Below are 18,637 nucleotides of genomic sequence, written 5' to 3'. Positions count from 1 at the left end.
TCTAAGGTTAAGCGTGCTTGGCTTGAAGCAATTTCAGGATGGGTGATCCCCTGGGAAGTTTCTCGGGGAGCGTGCGAGTGAGGACAAAACATGCTAGAAAAAACTCGTGTTGGTTTGTGGGGACAACCTTCAACTCTGGAGTCGGGCTGTTACAGGGGGTATCAGAGCCGAACCTGTCCCAGTACGGCGTGGTTCGGGAACGAAACCAAACGGAAGCTGGTGGGCCTGTGACGCCCGGGGACGGAGTGCGGAGTGATCGCCGGTGCAAAAGAGGCACGGACAAGGAGCGGCTCTGGTTAACACTTCTAAGCGGAGGGGCGCAGGGATGAACCGGAACACACCTGAACATCAAGGATTCTGAGAATATGCAGGTATGAGACTGCATATTCTCAGAGAGCTTAAATGATTTGATAGGTGCTTACTCATATCAACAAGATGCATCTTCTTTTCTAGTGCTCACATGGAAGAAACTCCAAGGTTAAGCGTGCTTCGCTTGAAGCAATTTCAGGATGGGTGATCCCCTGGGAAGTTTTCTCGGGGAGCGTGCGAGTGAAGACAAAATACGCTAGAAAAGACTCGTGTTGGTTTGTGGGGACAGCCGTCAACTTTGGACCAGAAAATACACCAATTTTCAATTTAATTGTAATTATAACATGACCTTATAATTAATTTAGTATAATAAGCTACAAAGTCATGTTATAATTGTGATTAAATTGAAAATTGATGTATTTTTTGGTCAAATTATAAGGTCATGTTATAAATCAGAAAATTGGCAAACTATGAGTATTTTCCGACAATAACCTCTTCTTTTTATTTCAAACACTCTCTTTGATATATTGTATTATTAAATAACATATATAAGATGCATGTTTGCTAAAAAGAAAAAAAGAAAAAAAAACTAACATATTATAGGGCATTTACTGTTAGGAGGTGTTCTCTTTTATTGTAAGTTTATCATTAGAAAAGAGGGAAAAAAATGTGAGAAGATTTTATCACATTTTAGTGGACCCCAGTCTCTTTATCTAATGTTCTCTTTGGTGAAAAAATATATATGAAAATATTATGAAGAGAGAGAGAGAAAGAAGAGAAAGAGAAAAAGAAAAGGAAGAGAGACTGAGAGAGAACGAAAAATATAAAAAAATGAATTAAAATATACAATATGAGAAAATATTATCACACATATAACTTGCGATAATATTATCATGAATTGGAGTGAAAATGTGGAAAATGGGTTGCCCTGAGAAAATTTTCCTTCATGCCCAAGGAGAATTCTCCAATTTTTTTGTGTTCTGTTTTAGGGGAAGCAGCGTCGGACTCGAGATTTTGGGCGGTTGTGGCGGCGGTGGAGGAAGTGTGAGAGAGGGTGAGAGCCGATGGGGGAGAGAGGGAAGGGGGATGGGGGGGGAGAGAGAGAGGGGGTGACGTGGGAGGGGAAGGTGTGTGATTTGGCATTTTTGATGCCACATTGGTATTCCGGCTGTCAATTCAGATTTAATTTGGCCGGAAAATTACTCTGAAAGTCAATTGCAACAAATTGAAAGGTAGTTCAAGTGTTGGCTACAATTGAAAAGATTGTCAAAAAACTAGATTTTGGTATAAAGTGGGGTATTTTCATGCAATTTGCCCTAATTATAATTTATAACTTTAATTTTGCAATTTTTGTGAAGCATGGGGTTATATATATTTGACACAGATATGTAGGAATTATTCTAAATAATTATTAAAGAGAATTAAAAACGATGTCATAATTAATCATAATTATAAGCATAGCAAGAGGCAAAGAACCATGCAAGACATTACAGTAAAAGAAAAGCTATATACAAGGACTGTGTCTTTGTATAATGGATTAATGTTTAAAGTTAAAGCTTTCCGTTTGAGCTATTATTATATACTCCCTCCGTCTTCAAAAAAAATTATCCCAATTTTTTTTGGGGTGTCCTCAAGCTCGTTACTTTCTATTTTTGTACATATCAGTTTTATAATTACAACCCTTTAAACACTATTTTTTATATGATTCTACCATCAAATAACTTTTTATCAATTTTTATTAAAATTATGCCGCTCCCTTTGCAGCAAACTTTTGAGGGACGGAGGAAAATATGATTTTTTTTTTAAATTACATTTGTTAAATTATCAGAAAAAGAAATTAAGCTATATATAAGTGCTTCTTGATTGCACAACAAAACTAAAAGAAATGTCTGAGTGAGATATATCTCTTTTAAATGATACTCTCTCCGTCCCGCGAAATTTGAGTAGTATTCCTTTTCGAGTTGTCCCGCAAAGTTTGAACACTTTTCTTATATGGCAAAAGTTTTTTTCTTCATTCACTTTTTTACTTTTTCACCTACCACACTTAACATATAAAAAATTAACTCCTTATACTCGTGCCGAAAAGAAATTGCCAAAGTTTCGTGGGACGGAGGGAGTATGAAATTTAACTGAGATATCTCCTTTAAATTTCACATTTATATTTTGAGGAGGATGCATCTGAATAAATTATAATTAATTCTAAGTTTTTTTTTTTTTTGAGAATTTACTTAATTCTAATTTTTTTTGGTAATATGTTTAGTAAATTCATATTAAAAAAATTCCCTTAGATAGGCTTCTTCTAATTTTTTCTTTCTGGAAAGGAACTTTTTCCTTATTACACAAACAAAAGTTACAAAATACTAATCTTAATGAAATTATCTATTTTCCTCTAAAAAAAGTTTATCAAGGGAGTATTTTCGGTGGATTTCTTACTAATTAAAAGTAGCAGATTCCTTGATCTAACCGTTGGATTCATCACTTAATACACAAAGCTTTCAATGGTATGTAATCGGCGTGAGTCATTAATATGTTTAATTAATTCCTGAAACTAAAAAATCTCAATACATAAATTCCTCTCGGATTTAAGAACTTTATTAAGGAAGGACTCAATTAAATGCATTAACTTTAGGTTTGTTGTTACAACCCATCCTTTCAATATAAAAGGTGTCGTTTGTTTTCAATATTCCCATCAAGAAAAAAGTTGAAACATGGCTCGTGTCTACTCCTTTGTGATAGCCGTTGGTCTCTTATTTTTCATGGCTCTCTCTAACGCTCAAAATATAGGTAACGAAGATTCAACGTTATCAAATCTTGATCTTACCGAGAAAATCTTGAAAGAAGAAGAGGAGATGTTGAGTCTTGTTTCATCCAAACACGGTCATCATCGACATGCTCAAGCTCCACGCCACCATGACCACCACCACCATCACCACCACGACGATCTTGCTCATGCTCCTAGCCAAGGCCACCACCACCACCACCATGATCATTCGCATGCTCATAGTCCAAGCCATCCCCATCACCACCACGACGATCTTGCTCATGCTCCTAGCCAAGGCCACCACCACCACCACCATGATCATTCGCATGCTCATAGTCCAAGCCATCACCACCACCATGCTCATGCTCCTAGTCAAGGTCACCACCACCACCATGCTCATGCTCCATTGCATGGTTAAATTTGTAACCCAATATATATATATATATATATATATATATATATATATATATATATATGTGTGTGTGTGTGTGAGGGTGTTGTTGGAATAGCAAATGCCTTTTTTTCTCCAAAATAATAGAATTATCTTCTTGTTATATTAAGTAGTAGTTGTTGTGGTACAATAGTGGAGAGTTTGTGATATGAAAATTATAATTTGAAATGTCACAACACCTATAGCTAGATAAGTATTATATATATGAGCATCTAGAATATATGGTGGAAACTAATATGTATGAAATTACTTAATAGTACTCAGGGCCGTCTTTGAGGGCGGGCCAGCATGGGTGACCGCCCAGGGCCCATAATTTTTGGGGACCCAAAAAGTTTTATATCTTCTTATATATATACTACTATTATTATGGGCCTAACTTTTTTTGTGTATACTACTAGCATTGAAAAAAAATGAGGCCCAAAAAATTACATCCCAGAATAATTTTGGGGCCCAAATTATAAGGTCTAATATAATTTTTTGTGTATACTATGCAAGTTGCTCAAAATCCTGTGTAAGACTGTCTCAAGATCTTGGCCAGACAGTCAAATATAGTGTTTCAATCTGAATCTTGACCCATGAGACAGTCTTAAACAAATTTGGGGACAAAGTTACACTGATTGACATGTCTCACAAGCAAGTAGATAGTCAAGTAAGAGTAATTCGTAGATTTAGACAAACGAGAGTCGAAGTTAGTTACCATTCCCAAGCCGATCAGATATTGGATAGTCTTTTCGATTTGCTTCATGTCAACTCTCCGGGAGAGATAGAGATACTTATTAAGAAGATCTCCGTGCATATTCTCCTCAGCAGTTCACGCCCTCGTCCAGACTGCCGAAGGAGTTAAGCTCGCCCTCAAGGAGTCAAATCTATCCCAGCATTTACAAAATATTGATTTTATGTCTTACTTTTAGAATATTTTCAAATCTATCTCGAGACTAAATTTCTAGTGCTAGATTGGTTACATGACATCCCAGAGAAATACTAGAACTAAAATATACACATAATTTTTAGTCTTGTAGAAAAGGATTTATGCATAAGCATCTGGCATGCCTTGTTAGTAATCTAACGTAAGAATTTAACCCGGTGATAAATTTGAAAATATTTTAAAAGGTCAAATATAAAATTGATATTTTATAATATTGTGATAAATTTGAAAAAAGCCATGAAAGGTCGGAATAAAACTATAATTAACCCTAAACTTCAAAAGGAGGTCCTTGTGCGGACGTGCGCATGGTGCGCATGTCTAAACAGACACTTAATTACGATTGTCATATTAGAATATATGAGTAGTTTGTACCGTGCAAATGTCTCCACAAAAGAATTTATAAAACTCAATATCATATGACTTTTGTCCAAAAAAGAAAAAATTTATCCTATTTTGCAAATTACACCACAAAATAGTAATAAAATCTAACTAAATATGCTGCTTAAAGTGATAGTGGTGATAAATTGAGCAAAAAAAATTCCTAGCCAAAATTTCTCACGCAATTATCTCAACAAAAAAAAACCTTAACATTCAGGTTTTTTTTTTCTTTTTATCGTTTTTTCTCTTTGTTTGGCCCAAATTTTATTTGGGGTAAAATGATATATACACTTTTTGAAAGATAAAACATAAAATATAACCCCCCCCCTCCATCTTTTTGAAAAATATTTAAATTCTACCCATTATGACACTTTTACTCTTATACCACTAACATTAAATTTAATTATAATTTATAAAAAAAAGTCTCCCCATCCATTGCGCCACCGCTGGCTGATGACCACCAGTGGCAGACGACCGCTGCGCTTCTGCCACCATCGTATTTATGTTACAGCTACGTTTCTCAAATCATCCACCACCACCACCGACTACCACAATTCACAATTTGGTCTACCACCTCGCCACCAATCCACAATCACCGCCGCCACTAATCCACATATCCACCACACACCACCATAGTCCTATAAATAGGATTGCATAGATATCATGGCACAACACTCTGAAATTATGCTAATTCACAAACGCATTATGCACTCCATATTTTAGCTTAGTTCTTGATCCTGTTCAGTTCGCCGGAGCTCGTCCGACTTGTGGTGCTACTTCAGACGGGACGTTGCCGTTTTACCTTTAGGGAAGAATCGCCAAACCGTGAGCACTACCGGGGCGAAATTCTTCTTCCGGGAAGAGACTCCATCTCGACTCGGCATCATTTGTAGTTTGTCTTTAAGTTCCTTGTAATTCAATTTTAGTCTCGTTGTTATTTTCTAATCCTTATATTTCCTTAGTACAATTTGTACTTTGATTTTTCATTTCCATTGTAAAAATACTCGATCGTATACCCGGTGATAACAGACATTTAAACGTCGAGTGTCGAGTGTGTCGAGCATCGAGTATCGATCAATAATTTAATTTGAACTATTTCTCAACAATCAAGCGTCGAGTGTCGAACATTGCGTCTTGAGCGTCAAGCAATAGTTTATTTTGACCTAACACTTTAGTGTTGAGCAACTGAGCATTGAGCATTGAACTTAACTCAAATCTAAGGTGAGGCAGAGATGAAGGCACATCGTGGTGAGGTGGAGGCACGGCGAGATGAGGTGCGGTGAGGCGGAGATGATAGACAATAGATCTGGAGAGAGAGGTGGAGAAGTGGAGGCACGACGAGGCAGAAGCGCAGTGCAACTAGGTGGAGGCATAACAGTGAGATTGAGAGGGGAGACATCAAATCTGGAGAGTAAGAGGGAGAGAGAGGCAGAGATGTTCTGCCACGACAAGGTGATGCGAGGCAGAGGCGTCACAAGATGCGGAAGGGGGAGGCGGCAATAAAGAGAGAGAGCGAGAGAGAGGTTTGTTTTGGGGGAGATGGTAGTTTGTGATTTTGGGGGTAGTTGTTTCTTTTAGTTTTTAATTATTTTGAATTATAATTTTACTAAGGGTATAAATGTCAAGTTTTTCAAAAATGGGTATTATTTAATATTTGTCTTTCAAAATGAGTAAAACCTAAAATTAACCAATCTTATGTCATGATGTTGAGTTGGGTTTTGGCCTCAACATCAAATCCTAACTAATTACACTTACAACTTGTGTTACTCGGACACGCAACTTTTATCCTGAATACCCGTGTTGATACGACACAACACGGAATACGTGTCCAAGTATGAAACTTCAACTTTGGATACGACATTAATTTGACTGCCACAACTTTTGACTTTGAGTAACAGCCACAATGTTACTCATTAATGTGTATTTATCTTAAATTAAATATTTATTAATTCTAAACTTTTCATTTCTCAGTCACTTGTGCTGATATAATTTCAAACTTAACTGCTTCCTCCGTCCACCAAAAATAGTCCTAGAAGGGAATGACACGAGTTTTAATTAAAATGGTTTATTTTATTGTAAGTGGAGAAAGAGTCTCATTTAAAAGGTAGTGTTAAGAATAATAATTAATTGTATTGTGAGTGGAGAAATGAGCCCACCATATGATAGAAAGTTTCCAAAAGTGAAAACTGACTAATTTTTGTGGACATCCCAAAATGGCAAAAAATGACTATTTTTATGGACGGATGGAGTATTTTTTTTCAACATCTTTCATATTTTCCAACTTTCTTCTTCTTTCTTTCACTATTTCACCACCTATACAAAATATGACAACTCGTCCAACTAAAAATAGAGAATTTGATGAAACACCATTGTGGAATCATGTTGAAGTTCTAGCAACAACCGATGGATGGAGAAATAGGGTGTGGAGATGCAATTATTGGAATAAAACCATAACTAGCTTGTATTCAAAATTCACGGCTCATTTGTTGCAAATTTCAAATGAAGGAGTTTAAGGTTGCAAATCAATATCAGATGAAATTCATCATCAGCTTAAGATTGAAAATGACGAAGCAGAGTTGAGGAAAATAAATTTAGCTTTGATTGCAAAACAAAAAGAAGATTACATTTCTCTTCTAGAAGGTTCAAATTTAGTTCAACGAAAAAAGAGAAAAGGAGAAAAGGGTCATTAGAGATGTTATTCAATGTAGTAGAGCGAGAAGAGGTTGACAAAGAATGTGCAATGATGTTCTATACTAGTATGTTGTCATTTAATCTAGCAAGAAATCTTTATTTCGGAAGATTTTCTCATAAATTAGCCAATGGAAATTTAGATGGATATGTCCATCCTACTTACGAAAGACTTCGAACCACTTTACTATCTCAATCGAGAGCACATGTTGATCTTCTACTCCAATAATTAGAGATAGTTGGAGTAAGAACAATGCATCAGTATGTTCAGATGGTTGCCAAGATATTCTTTTCAAATCTTTGGTGAACATTATAATAGCCTCAACCGCTAGTTCTCTATTTTTAAGGCAGTTGATGCTAGTGAGGTCCTCACCAAAGATGTTGATTATTTGGCAAATCTTTTTATTGAAATAATTGAAGAAATTGGTGAAACAAGAGTTGTGCATATTGTAACTGATAATGCATCCAATTATAAACAGGAGCAATCATTGGAAAAAAAATTTGCACATTTTTGGGATGCCTTGCATGAATTTGGTTCTTAACTCCATTTGTGAACCTATTGAGAAATCATCTCACTATGCTGAATGCCGGTGGATATCAATATTGGTGCACCAGGTGAATGAAATTAACACTTTCATTCTCAATCATGGTCTGTCTAACACAATTTTTCAGCACCATGCAGATATGACACTTATAAAAGTAGCTGAACAAGGTTTGGTTTGAAAATAGTGATTGCTACAAGGTTAGAAGGGGTGAAAGATACCCTTGAAAAAACTGTGATGGACCACGATTGAAAGATATTCAAGGTGAATGGGAGGACTCCAATTGAGCTTAAAGCTTGAGAGGTAAAAGATCTATTGGTCAGTGATACTTGGTAGGATCAAGTTGATTACTTTCTTAAATTTACCAAAACCTATTATGAACTTTTTTAAGGGTTGTTGATTTTCAAATTTTTTTTATAAAGATTTTTGAATACTTTTTTTGTTGCATTTAGTATATGACTTATGGGAAACCATGATTGAAGAAGTGAAAATAATTATTTTTGAGCATGAAGGGCTAGATTTTACTCACCAGTCAGTTGAATTACTATGATGCAATTCACCATGTTATTGAATCTAGATGGAATAAGAGCAACACACCTCCCCATTGCATGACACACTCATTAGTCCCTAATTATTACACTGATGAATGGTTGGCTTTAAGGAGGATGAAACAACATTCGAAAGGTTGCTCCTAATGAGGATGAGGAAGTTTCACCAAGGTGAATAAAAACAAATGTTTGCAAAGACTCTTCCCCGTTTCAAATTATGCTAGGAAAGTCTTTTCGGAATAAGGTATGTTTTCTGGTTGTTTAGAGAGCTTTAGCGAACCTCATGTCATTGTTGCAATGAAATATGAAGAACCTTTTGTCGCAGTGGGCCAACTATGGCTCATCAAATCCATTGCTACAAAGTTTAGCTTTCAAGCTTCTTTCACAACCTGCTTCTTCTACTTGTTGTGAGAGGAACTGGAGTACATTTGGCTCTATTTAATCTGCTAAAAGAAATAGGCTAACATCTAAAAGGTTGGAGGATCTAGTTTTTGTTGACAACAACTTAAGATTGTTGTCTCGGAAGATGAAAGAGTATAGGGAAGGACCTTCCAAGTTTTGGGATTTTGGAAAAGATAATATTGACGGTGACTATATATTGGAGATCGTTGATCTTTTGCTTGAATGAGCCAGAGATTGAAGCAGTTGCATTTCATCTTTAATTTTGTTTTGATGTTTTTTAAAATTTTGGAATTGTTATTTTGATGTTTTTTGTCGTATCCCCGTACCTGTGTCCAAAGTTAGGACGGTGTCCTCGTATCTAAAATTTTCAAAAATGAAGTATTTCACTCGGATCTATACTCGTGTTCGATACCCGTACCAGTCTCAGGTTAACTTACCTTGCATAAAACCTAGTAATAGAATCAGACGGTAGAAATGATTGATGAACAAAGGGTGTACATGAAGAATATGAATGACGCTAAAAGAGAGATAACTGAAATTGAAATTGACAGTGTTTCTGTGTATTGAGATTGAATAGCCTGAATTATAATTGAAATTACACACCATTTATAGAATTACAAGATGAATGGTAAAGTGGTAATCTTAGTGCCAGATGAGGGACAATTCAATCCTTTCAGGTCTATGCTTTGTTATCTTAATCCAAGTCGTCCTCATCATGCTCATGCTCCATTACATGGTTAGTTTGTGCTTAATATTTTATGAGAGTTTTTGGTTAATGTTGGGAATTTAATGAAATATCATATCCCTAGTTTTGATGATTCCAAAATTCTTTGTTCTTATTGTAATAAACTAGAACTTTTCGAACTCAAGTGTTAGAGTTCATGTTTCTAGTTAGTATGAAGACTGAAGACTGAAGATTGAAGACCACAACAAGAAAGCCGCAAAAGACAAGTCAAATGCATCAGTTTTGACTGGACGAGAGTCTCACTGAACTATCAGTGATGACTAATGTTTTAATGCGGAGTAAATGGAATTAGCGGACTCATGCTCCTGACAAGCATCAGTTAACATTCTTCATCGGACTGAAACTCTGAAACCAGCATTAAATGATCATGCATCCGCATTAAATGCAGAGATTTTGAAGATCGTCCCTTCTCTGCAGAGAATTCCTACTTGGTGCAACCTTTTCAGAGGCACCCTACCGGATGTACTTTGAGACGCCGTTCTTCACAAAAATAGAAACCTCGAAGATTGTAGCCTCAGCCGGATTCAAATCTACTCTCACAACGACAGAAATCTTGAAGACCATCTCTCCAACGTATCTATTCAAGACTTCGCCTATAAATAGAGCTCGAGGAATACTGCAATCTTCAACGATTCAAACACACAAGTTGAAACTCTGCCAAATTTTCAACTCAGCCTTCAACCGCCTTCAAAAGTTTGAATCGAAGAAGAGAATCATCAAAGCAAAAATCAGATCACTGATTACAAATATTCTCTTAGTTTCTTAAGCATCACTTGTAGTATCCAAAGCCTAAGATTTTGGTTACTTGAGATTCTGTTCTCAGTAATCCTAGTTGGAAGAGATCAAACTCACTTTTCAACCGAGCGAAAAGAGTGTTTGAGAAGAGCGGAGTTCAGACCAGGGTTCTAACTCTAGAGATCTTAGCGAAGCGCTGTCCGGGCACGAGTGTGTCTTAGCGTGCTAAGAGTGAGCGAGAAATCCAACCCAGAGTATTAGTGGGTTTGTTGTGCACCTAAAGCATTAGCCCAGAGTGTTTGTCAGATTAATCATCTGACCGTGGACCGAACCACGTAAAAATCTCCGTGTTCTTATCTGCTTTCAGTTATTTCCTTTTTGCGTAATTGTTATTATCAACTGAAACTGACTAACTGAAAAGTGAAACTAAGGATTTTATTTGTGACTTTCTTTTCAAAGGCTAATTGAACTAAGTTTAATTTCCGCTGCCAGTGTTATTAGTCTAACTGATAAATCTACGGATAATCAGTAAGATTAATAACACTTTTCTATTTTCGTTCAAACACGACTGAAGCCTTATCTGGACTTGAGTTGTCTGACTGATTCATATAACTGAAGTCATCCACTGATAGTTTATCAGTATCAGTCGCTAGCCTCTTTTCTATTTAAAACTGTTAAGTTCACATTTCTTATCATACATCAATTTTTGCAAAGAATTACCCTATAGGTGTATTCCCTCCCCCCCCCATACACCTGCTCAGAGACCCTCCGGGACCCAACAGTTACTAATTTCTAGTTGTTCTTATAAAATACTTATGTTATTATCGTATTCAAGTATATGCTATAAGTCTATAAACTTTCGTTGCTATATATGCTCAAACTAAACCATGTACTTCTCCAATCAAGTTAATTCCCCATATATATGACTTATTATTTTATAAAATTAATTTAAAGAATTCTTTTACCAATTCCCGTACGTTTTTATTGGGCGTAAATTCACATGTAGCCTAAATAATAAAAGAGATAAGTTTTTTATTAAGGTTCATAAAAGTATAAGTTTAGTAGCACATTTCTTGTAAATTGTCACATATATCCCTAATGGTCCCCACATAATTTTTGACTTATATTTACAACTTTATTATTAAATAATAATACACAAAAAATCGTCTCTTCCTCTCTTTTTTTAGAGAATCCATCTCTTTCAAAAAATCTGGCAGTTCCCAAAATTTCAACAACTTTATTATGGCAAAAGTGGTCAAATAGAGAATCTTCCATCAAATTCGAACTTTTCTTGTTTTGTCTTTTTCTTGTCTCTCAACTATCATTTACACAGTTGTCTTCATCTCTATCATACACGATAGAAAAATAATAGAAAAATCCTAGTTTTTACACGCGTCCTTCTCAAATCATTCATGCACAACGCATCTAAAAATAAGGAACCCTGCATCCCATAGAAAACCCTAGTTTTTGCACGCCTCCTTCTCAAACAGATTCGTGCACGCTTCTTTCCTCAAAGAACCGTGCATTCCATACATAAAAAAGGAACCGTGACTTGTATTCTCAAATTCAAAATGAGCGATAGTGATACTCAATCGGACGACTACGAGAGAGAGGAAGAACTTCAACGACGGAATCCAATTCCCCGGAGTACTTCAAAGAAGAATGAACAATACCCGACGCCGAATCCGGTAAGTAACTGTGCCCTATACTTGTTAAAGGTTGAATTTGTGTGTCGTGTATTGTTAAATAGTGCACGGTAGTTGATTATTAGGTGTTTATGTATGGAATATGTTGGTAATTATGAAATTTCAAATCTAGAATATGTTTTGATTTAACCGTGCACGATTGCATACGATTACTTTTTTTAGGTACACGGTTGTGTTTTTTATTATTCCTATGATGTTTATAAGCATGAACAAACTATATGAGTATTTTGTCCAAGATTTAACCGTCCACAGTGAGTTCAACCGTGCACGGTTTGTTCTTCCGTGTACGGTTGCACACGGTTACTTTGTTAGGTGCACGGTTGTATTTTTTTTATTTCTATGATGTTTAGAAGCATGAATAAACAGTTAAATGGGTATTTTGTCCAAGATTTAACCGTGTATGGTGAGTTCAACCGTGCACGGTTTGTTCTTCCGTGTACGGTTGCACACGGTTACTTTGTTAGGTGCACGGTTGTGTTTTTATGATTCCTATGATGTTTAGAAGCATGAATAAACAATTAAATGGGTATTTTGTCCAAGATTTAACCGTGTACGCTGAGTTCAACCGTGCGCGGTTGTGCACGGTTTTAATTTAACCGTACACGGTTGTGTTTTTATGTTTTTTTAAATGTTTTTATCAACATAGTGCACGGTTGGTGGTGCACACTTATTCTCTCTTTTATTAATGTATCAACAGCTTCTCTTACATGTATTAAATGTGATTTAGCTTTTTTTGAGTTTTTTCGGCTATGTCAGGTAAGTTTTGATGGTGAGGGGTTCAACAACTTCACCTAGTATTTATTGCTCTCATGGTTTAAGGTTATGAGCATTATTATACGTGTGTAGCAGCATGTAGGTTTTTCGGATGTATTTAATTCATTATGAGCAAATGTCTCACATAAAATCATTAATATTTTGGCTGAAATTCTGGTATGTTTTATTTTTAGGAAGAGTAACAGCGTGTGTGTATTGTTCTTGTATGTATAATCATCTTTTCATTTATTTTTTAAATCAAAAAGTGAATAATATGTCAACATCATTCACTTTTTGATATGTTATAAGGGTATTAAGTCATTTCACTCAAAATGTGCTACTAAACGTATACTTTTGTAGAGGATGATATTAAATTTATTTATTTTATTGAACGTGCTATGCTATGTATTTAGGGTTGTAAACGAGCCAAGCTACTCGTGAGCTATTCGACGTTCGACTCGATAAAAGCGCGTTCGATAATTTAATGAACAACTCGTTTATCTAAACAAGCCAAGCTTGAGCATGACGATGATCAGCTCGTTAGCTCGTGAACAAGCTCGTGAAGTGATTTATCTTAAAAACATAAGATTATTCATTAAATGTCTTACTATATTTTATACTATATGTAGTAATATTTGGATTAAGTATCTAATTAATATCATTTATTTACAAGAAAATAGTAAATATATTATATTTTTGTGAATAAAATAACTTATATATTTGAAAATTAACTTATGTATTAGGAAAATAACTAAAATTTTAAATAAAAATTTAAATTTAAAAAGCTCGATTAGGCTCGGCACTGTATTCGACTCGATTAAAGCTCGATCGATAATTAATCAAACAGCTCGATTAGCTAAACGAGCCAAGCTTGAACAAGACACTATTCGGCTCGGCTCGGCTCGATTACACCCCTATATGTATTACCACTTTTTATTGCTATAATACGTTCTATAATATCTTTCTTTTCTATAAATTCAATATTATATGACTCGTCCAAAAAAACAAAAGTTTGTCCTATTATGCAAATTAAACCATGTAAGAACCATGTAATAGTAATAAAATCTCACTTTAAAATACTGCACAAAGTGGAAGTGGTGATAAATTGAGCAAAATTTTCCAAGCAGTCAAACTTTCTCAGGCAATTAAACCAAAATTCAGTCTTTCAGATTATTACTTCTTTTTTTGTGGCCCAAATTTAGTTCTGCAAAAGAAGAAATTTAGAGTACAAAAATATCTGCCGTCACTGTTAAATCAGCAGCAAATTTTGCAGTTAATCCAGCACGAGTAATGGTAGATGATTCCAGAAAAAATACGTACAATTGCAGCCTTGCACGCAAAGATTTCTTCCAAGTTCCAACCCCACAATTCTTGTTTCCAAACTCATTTTGCGCATGCAATTCCAATTCAAAGTGTGAACAACTACCTAATTAATCTCCAACGCATCAAAAAAGATTGAACTTTTATGAAATAAGGCTACGAATCGCTGGTAGTGGAGCTACTGTTTCTCGAAATTACCCAAAGGAATATGGTGGTTGTTTCGCTAGCCGCATCTACACCGATATTCGCCTCGACTGCTAGTAGTCTGCCGCGAGATTCCTTTTGCACCCCCCGTGTTTGCGGAAATGCCTCACAGAAAAGGAGAAAAATTCTCAACAACCCGCTGCGTGTGGCTGCGCCGTCGTCTGCTCCCGGCGCCGCCGTTTCTGGAGAGGATCGAGAGAATGTAGACCCCGCGATCGAGATCGAAGATTCCGAAGACAATTCGTCTTCCAAGTTTTCCTGGAGAGATCATTGGTACCCTGTTTCCCTCGTGGAAGATCTCGACCCTCGTTATCCGACGCCGTTCCAGCTGCTGAACCGTGACCTAGTTCTCTGGTTCGACAATTCCGCCTCGCAGTGGGTTGCTTTCGATGACAGATGCCCCCACAGGCTCGCTCCTTTATCAGTAAAAATCTTGATTCTTTTCTGCACCAGATTCTTGAATTTTTATTCAGCTACCAATCAAATTAACTGAGTTTGGTTGATTGGTTGTTGCTATGTAGGAAGGGAGGATAGATGAGAATGGGCACTTGCAGTGCTCATACCATGGCTGGTCCTTTGATGGATGCGGGTCGTGCAGCCGGATTCCTCAGGCGGCCTCGCAAGGGCCGGAGGCGCGTGCTGTTAAGTCGCCGAGGGCGTGTGCGACGAGGTTTCCAACCATGGTTTCTCAAGGCCTTCTCTTTGTTTGGCCTGATGAGAAAGGCTGGGAAAGAGCTCAAGCCACTACGCCTCCAAAGTAAACTTTTCTTGCATTCTTTGCTGTTAGTACGTTTTATGTTTTATAGTAATTCCAACTGCATCCTAAATGGATTATTGTGTTATTTAATGAGACTAGGACGTTGGTGTAGTTAATTGAGATTTGTTTTGATTGTTAAGAATGATTAGTTAACTGTTTTTTCTCCATGGATTGATGATAAGGTTGCCTGATGATTTCGACAAGCCTGAGTTTTCATCGGTGACAATTCAGCGCGATTTGTACTATGGCTATGATACTCTCATGGAGAATGTGTCTGATCCTTCCCACATTGACTTTGCACACCACAAGGTAAAATGTTTTAGACTGAAAATAATGAAATTTTGAGAATATGTTACACTTGTTATTTAATTCTGTTGGTATTGCCTGTTTTTCCTTATATTAAGAGATAGATTTTGCTTGGGAAATTTACTGCCTCTATTGTGATTTAAGTTCATGGACCCCCTAATCACCGGTGCTCTGGTAATGGCTATGAGCGCTCTAGGCATTGTATTATACACAAGTAAATTTTGCATGCCTTATCTATATTTATATATAACAAGTATCTAAGAAATGGTTGTCTTATCTTAAAAGAGATCTAAGAAATGTTGGATGCAAGAATAATGTATAAAAATCTGGAAGGATAAAGTAAAATTTCCCAAGAGGTGCACTTTAGCATGATAACAAACTATAATTGGCAATGGTTTCATAAGAGTTTAACCTCAGCTCATCGATACTGAGTTAAAGTTTATTCTAGTTTGTAACGCACAATGTTATTAACAGGTTACTGGCAGAAGAGATAGAGCAAAGCCCTTAACTTTCAAGATGGAGTCGACTGGACCTTGGGGTTTTGCTGGTGCGAATGATGACAATCCAAAAATCAGTTCTAAGTTTGTCGCGCCATGCTATTATATAAATAAGTGAGTTGTTCAACTGTGACAAAATGTAACTGAGGGTTTGCCTCACCCACTGCCTTGTACAAATAGCGCAGTAGCTTTCTAATTTTGTCTCGCTTCATAATGCGTTGCTTGGGTACTTTCAGGGTTGAGATCGACACAAAGCTTCCAATCGTTGGTGACCAAAAATGGGTGATATGGATTTGCTCCTTCAACGTTCCAATGGCACCCGGCAAAACCCGCTCAATTGTTTGTAGCGCTCGAAACTTCTTCCAGTTTACCATGCCAGGCCCTGCATGGTGGCAGGTATCAATTGTTCAACTTCAACCTACTAATCTATGATTGTTTTCTCATTTTTCTTATGATTTAAACCATTTTGCATCTTGGGAAATAGGTGGTTCCTCGATGGCATGAGCACTGGACTTCAAACAAGGTATACGACGGCGACATGATCGTGCTTCAAGGTCAAGAGAAGGTCTTTCTTTCACAATCAAAGGATGACGATGTCAACAAGCAATACACAAAACTAACATTCACCCCCACACAAGCCGACCGTTTTGTCCTCGCATTCCGGAACTGGCTCTCGCGATACGGCAACAGCCAGCCTCAGTGGTTCGGCACCACCAACCAACAGCCGCCACCATCCACCGTATTGTCCAAACGAGAGGTACTAATCCTTTCAGCTTTACCTCACAACAAATGCTACACAATTTTCAACTAACTCGCAAATTCTCTCAGATGCTGGACAGGTACGAACAGCACACGCTCAAGTGCTCGTCGTGTAAGAGTGCACACGACGCCTTCGAAACATGGAACAAGGTTTTGATCGGTGCTTCAATTGTATGCGCAGCTACAGCCGGCATCCCTCCCAACCTGCAGCTGCGTATCATTATCGGAGCAGTGGCAATCTTAGCCTCTGCGTCAGCCTATGCTCTGCACGAGCTGCGTAAGAACTTTGTCTTCGTAGATTACGTTCACGCTGATATTGATTAGTTCTTCTTGTATAGAATTCAATCTCATAATCAACACTAATTTTTTACTCATTCAGATCGGAATACACCAAATGTGAGAAAACTAATTCATTCATTCATTAAAATTAGGAAAATTCCTAAACCCTAGAAAATCAAAAAAGCAACTATCCACTACACAAACTAGAAAAGCCGAAAAGAACCTAAGAGCTAGTGAATTTGGTAACGGCCTTGGTCCCCTCAGAGACAGCGTGCTTGGCGAGCTCGCCGGGAAGCACCAATCTGACGGCCGTCTGGATTTCCCTAGATGTGATCGTAGGCTTCTTGTTGTACCTCGCCAATTTGGAGGATTCCTGGGCGAGCTTCTCGAAGATGTCGTTGATGAAGCTGTTCATGATCCCCATCGCCTTGCTCGAGATCCCGATGTCGGGATGGACCTGCTTCAGGACCTTGAAGATGTAGATTTTGTATGTCTCCACATTCTTCCTCGCCTTCTTCTTCTTCTTGTCTCCGCCGGCGGCGGCGTCCTTCGGCAGCTTCTTGCCGGCCTTCGGCTTCTTCTCCGCCGCGGGCGCCTTCTCGGCCACCACCGACTTCTTCTCCTCCGCCGGCTTCTTCTCGGCGGGCTTCTTCTCTGCCTTCGGTGCCATTACAGTTAGAGAGAGAGATTTAGGGGTGAGAGAATAAATGGAAATTTTCGGATTGGGGAATAGAGAGCTGACGTAAAGATGGAGGGAAATTAGTGTGATAAGATTTGGGAATAAATAGAACGAAGGAGCGATGTGATTGGCTGCTTTGGGAGTGACGGGGATCTTGGGTATGGACCGTTGGATGTGAATCAACGGTATAGGATTTCACGCCCGCGATTTATGGAATCGATCGAGTTGGATTGGGGACGCGGATTTTGAATGGGATCCGTTGATAGGATTAGCGAATAGATGGAGCAGATTCGTTTACGGAAAAAGCGGGGGATTTTGATTTTGGGGAAACTTAGGTTTGATTTTCAGCTGTTGGGCTGTAGTTTCAAGGCCCAGCTTCAGGCCCAATGTTTTTGATTCCACACGATACAAAAAAAGTCCATGACTCCGGCCCAGTTATAAAAAGGTCTTTCTTCCATACATACTATACCAGCCAAATTCACTTACTATTCAATATATATATTCTCTCGTTCACGATATTGTAACGACACTAATTTTAAGAAAGTGGTAGATAATAGTTGATAGCAGTGGGTATTGTTTTAAGTGGAGTTTGGATCTCACTATTATTGTAAGTGGAATTAATAGATCCTATTGCTATAATGAATGTGTAAATAATATTGTGGACGGACCAAAATAGCAAAAATAGAAAGTTAAAAACAATATCGTGAATTGAGAGAGTATTTAGTATTATCCATTAATGTGTTTACTATTGATGTGGCATTGTTACCTGGATATAAGAGTCAACTATATCTAATCCTAATTCAAAATATCATACATTGTATAAAATTTTATATTTAGTTAAAACTACCATACATAAGAATTAACTTAACAATTTTGATCAATATATACATAAA

The 18,637-nt window shown here is 37.2% G+C and overlaps 2 protein-coding genes across 2 annotated transcripts; one reads left to right on the top strand and one right to left on the bottom strand.

Annotated features, from left to right (window-relative positions):
- Nucleotides 1-14,038: 14,038 nt before the first annotated feature.
- On the top strand, nt 14,039-17,164 carry LOC131020025 (pheophorbide a oxygenase, chloroplastic). The gene is made up of 7 exons (XM_057948654.1): nt 14,039-14,891; nt 14,989-15,224; nt 15,407-15,533; nt 16,005-16,141; nt 16,264-16,423; nt 16,512-16,784; nt 16,856-17,164. Exons 1-7 carry the CDS (start codon nt 14,472-14,474, stop codon nt 17,108-17,110), a joined length of 1,608 nt encoding a protein of 535 aa, XP_057804637.1. The 5' UTR covers nt 14,039-14,471; the 3' UTR covers nt 17,111-17,164.
- A 19-nt stretch (nt 17,165-17,183) lies between these two features.
- LOC131020033 (histone H2B.7) lies at nt 17,184-17,735 on the bottom strand. Its single transcript, XM_057948667.1, has one exon. The coding sequence runs from the start codon at nt 17,733-17,735 to the stop codon at nt 17,289-17,291; it is 447 nt and encodes a 148-aa protein (XP_057804650.1). The 3' UTR covers nt 17,184-17,288.
- Nucleotides 17,736-18,637: the final 902 nt, after the last annotated feature.

The sequence above is a fragment of the Salvia miltiorrhiza genome, chromosome 1 (genome assembly GCF_028751815.1).
Source record: "Salvia miltiorrhiza cultivar Shanhuang (shh) chromosome 1, IMPLAD_Smil_shh, whole genome shotgun sequence".
Taxonomy (NCBI): domain Eukaryota; kingdom Viridiplantae; phylum Streptophyta; class Magnoliopsida; order Lamiales; family Lamiaceae; genus Salvia; species Salvia miltiorrhiza.
Note: the sequence above shows the minus strand (reverse complement) of the source record. Positions and strands in the feature narration are given on the sequence as shown.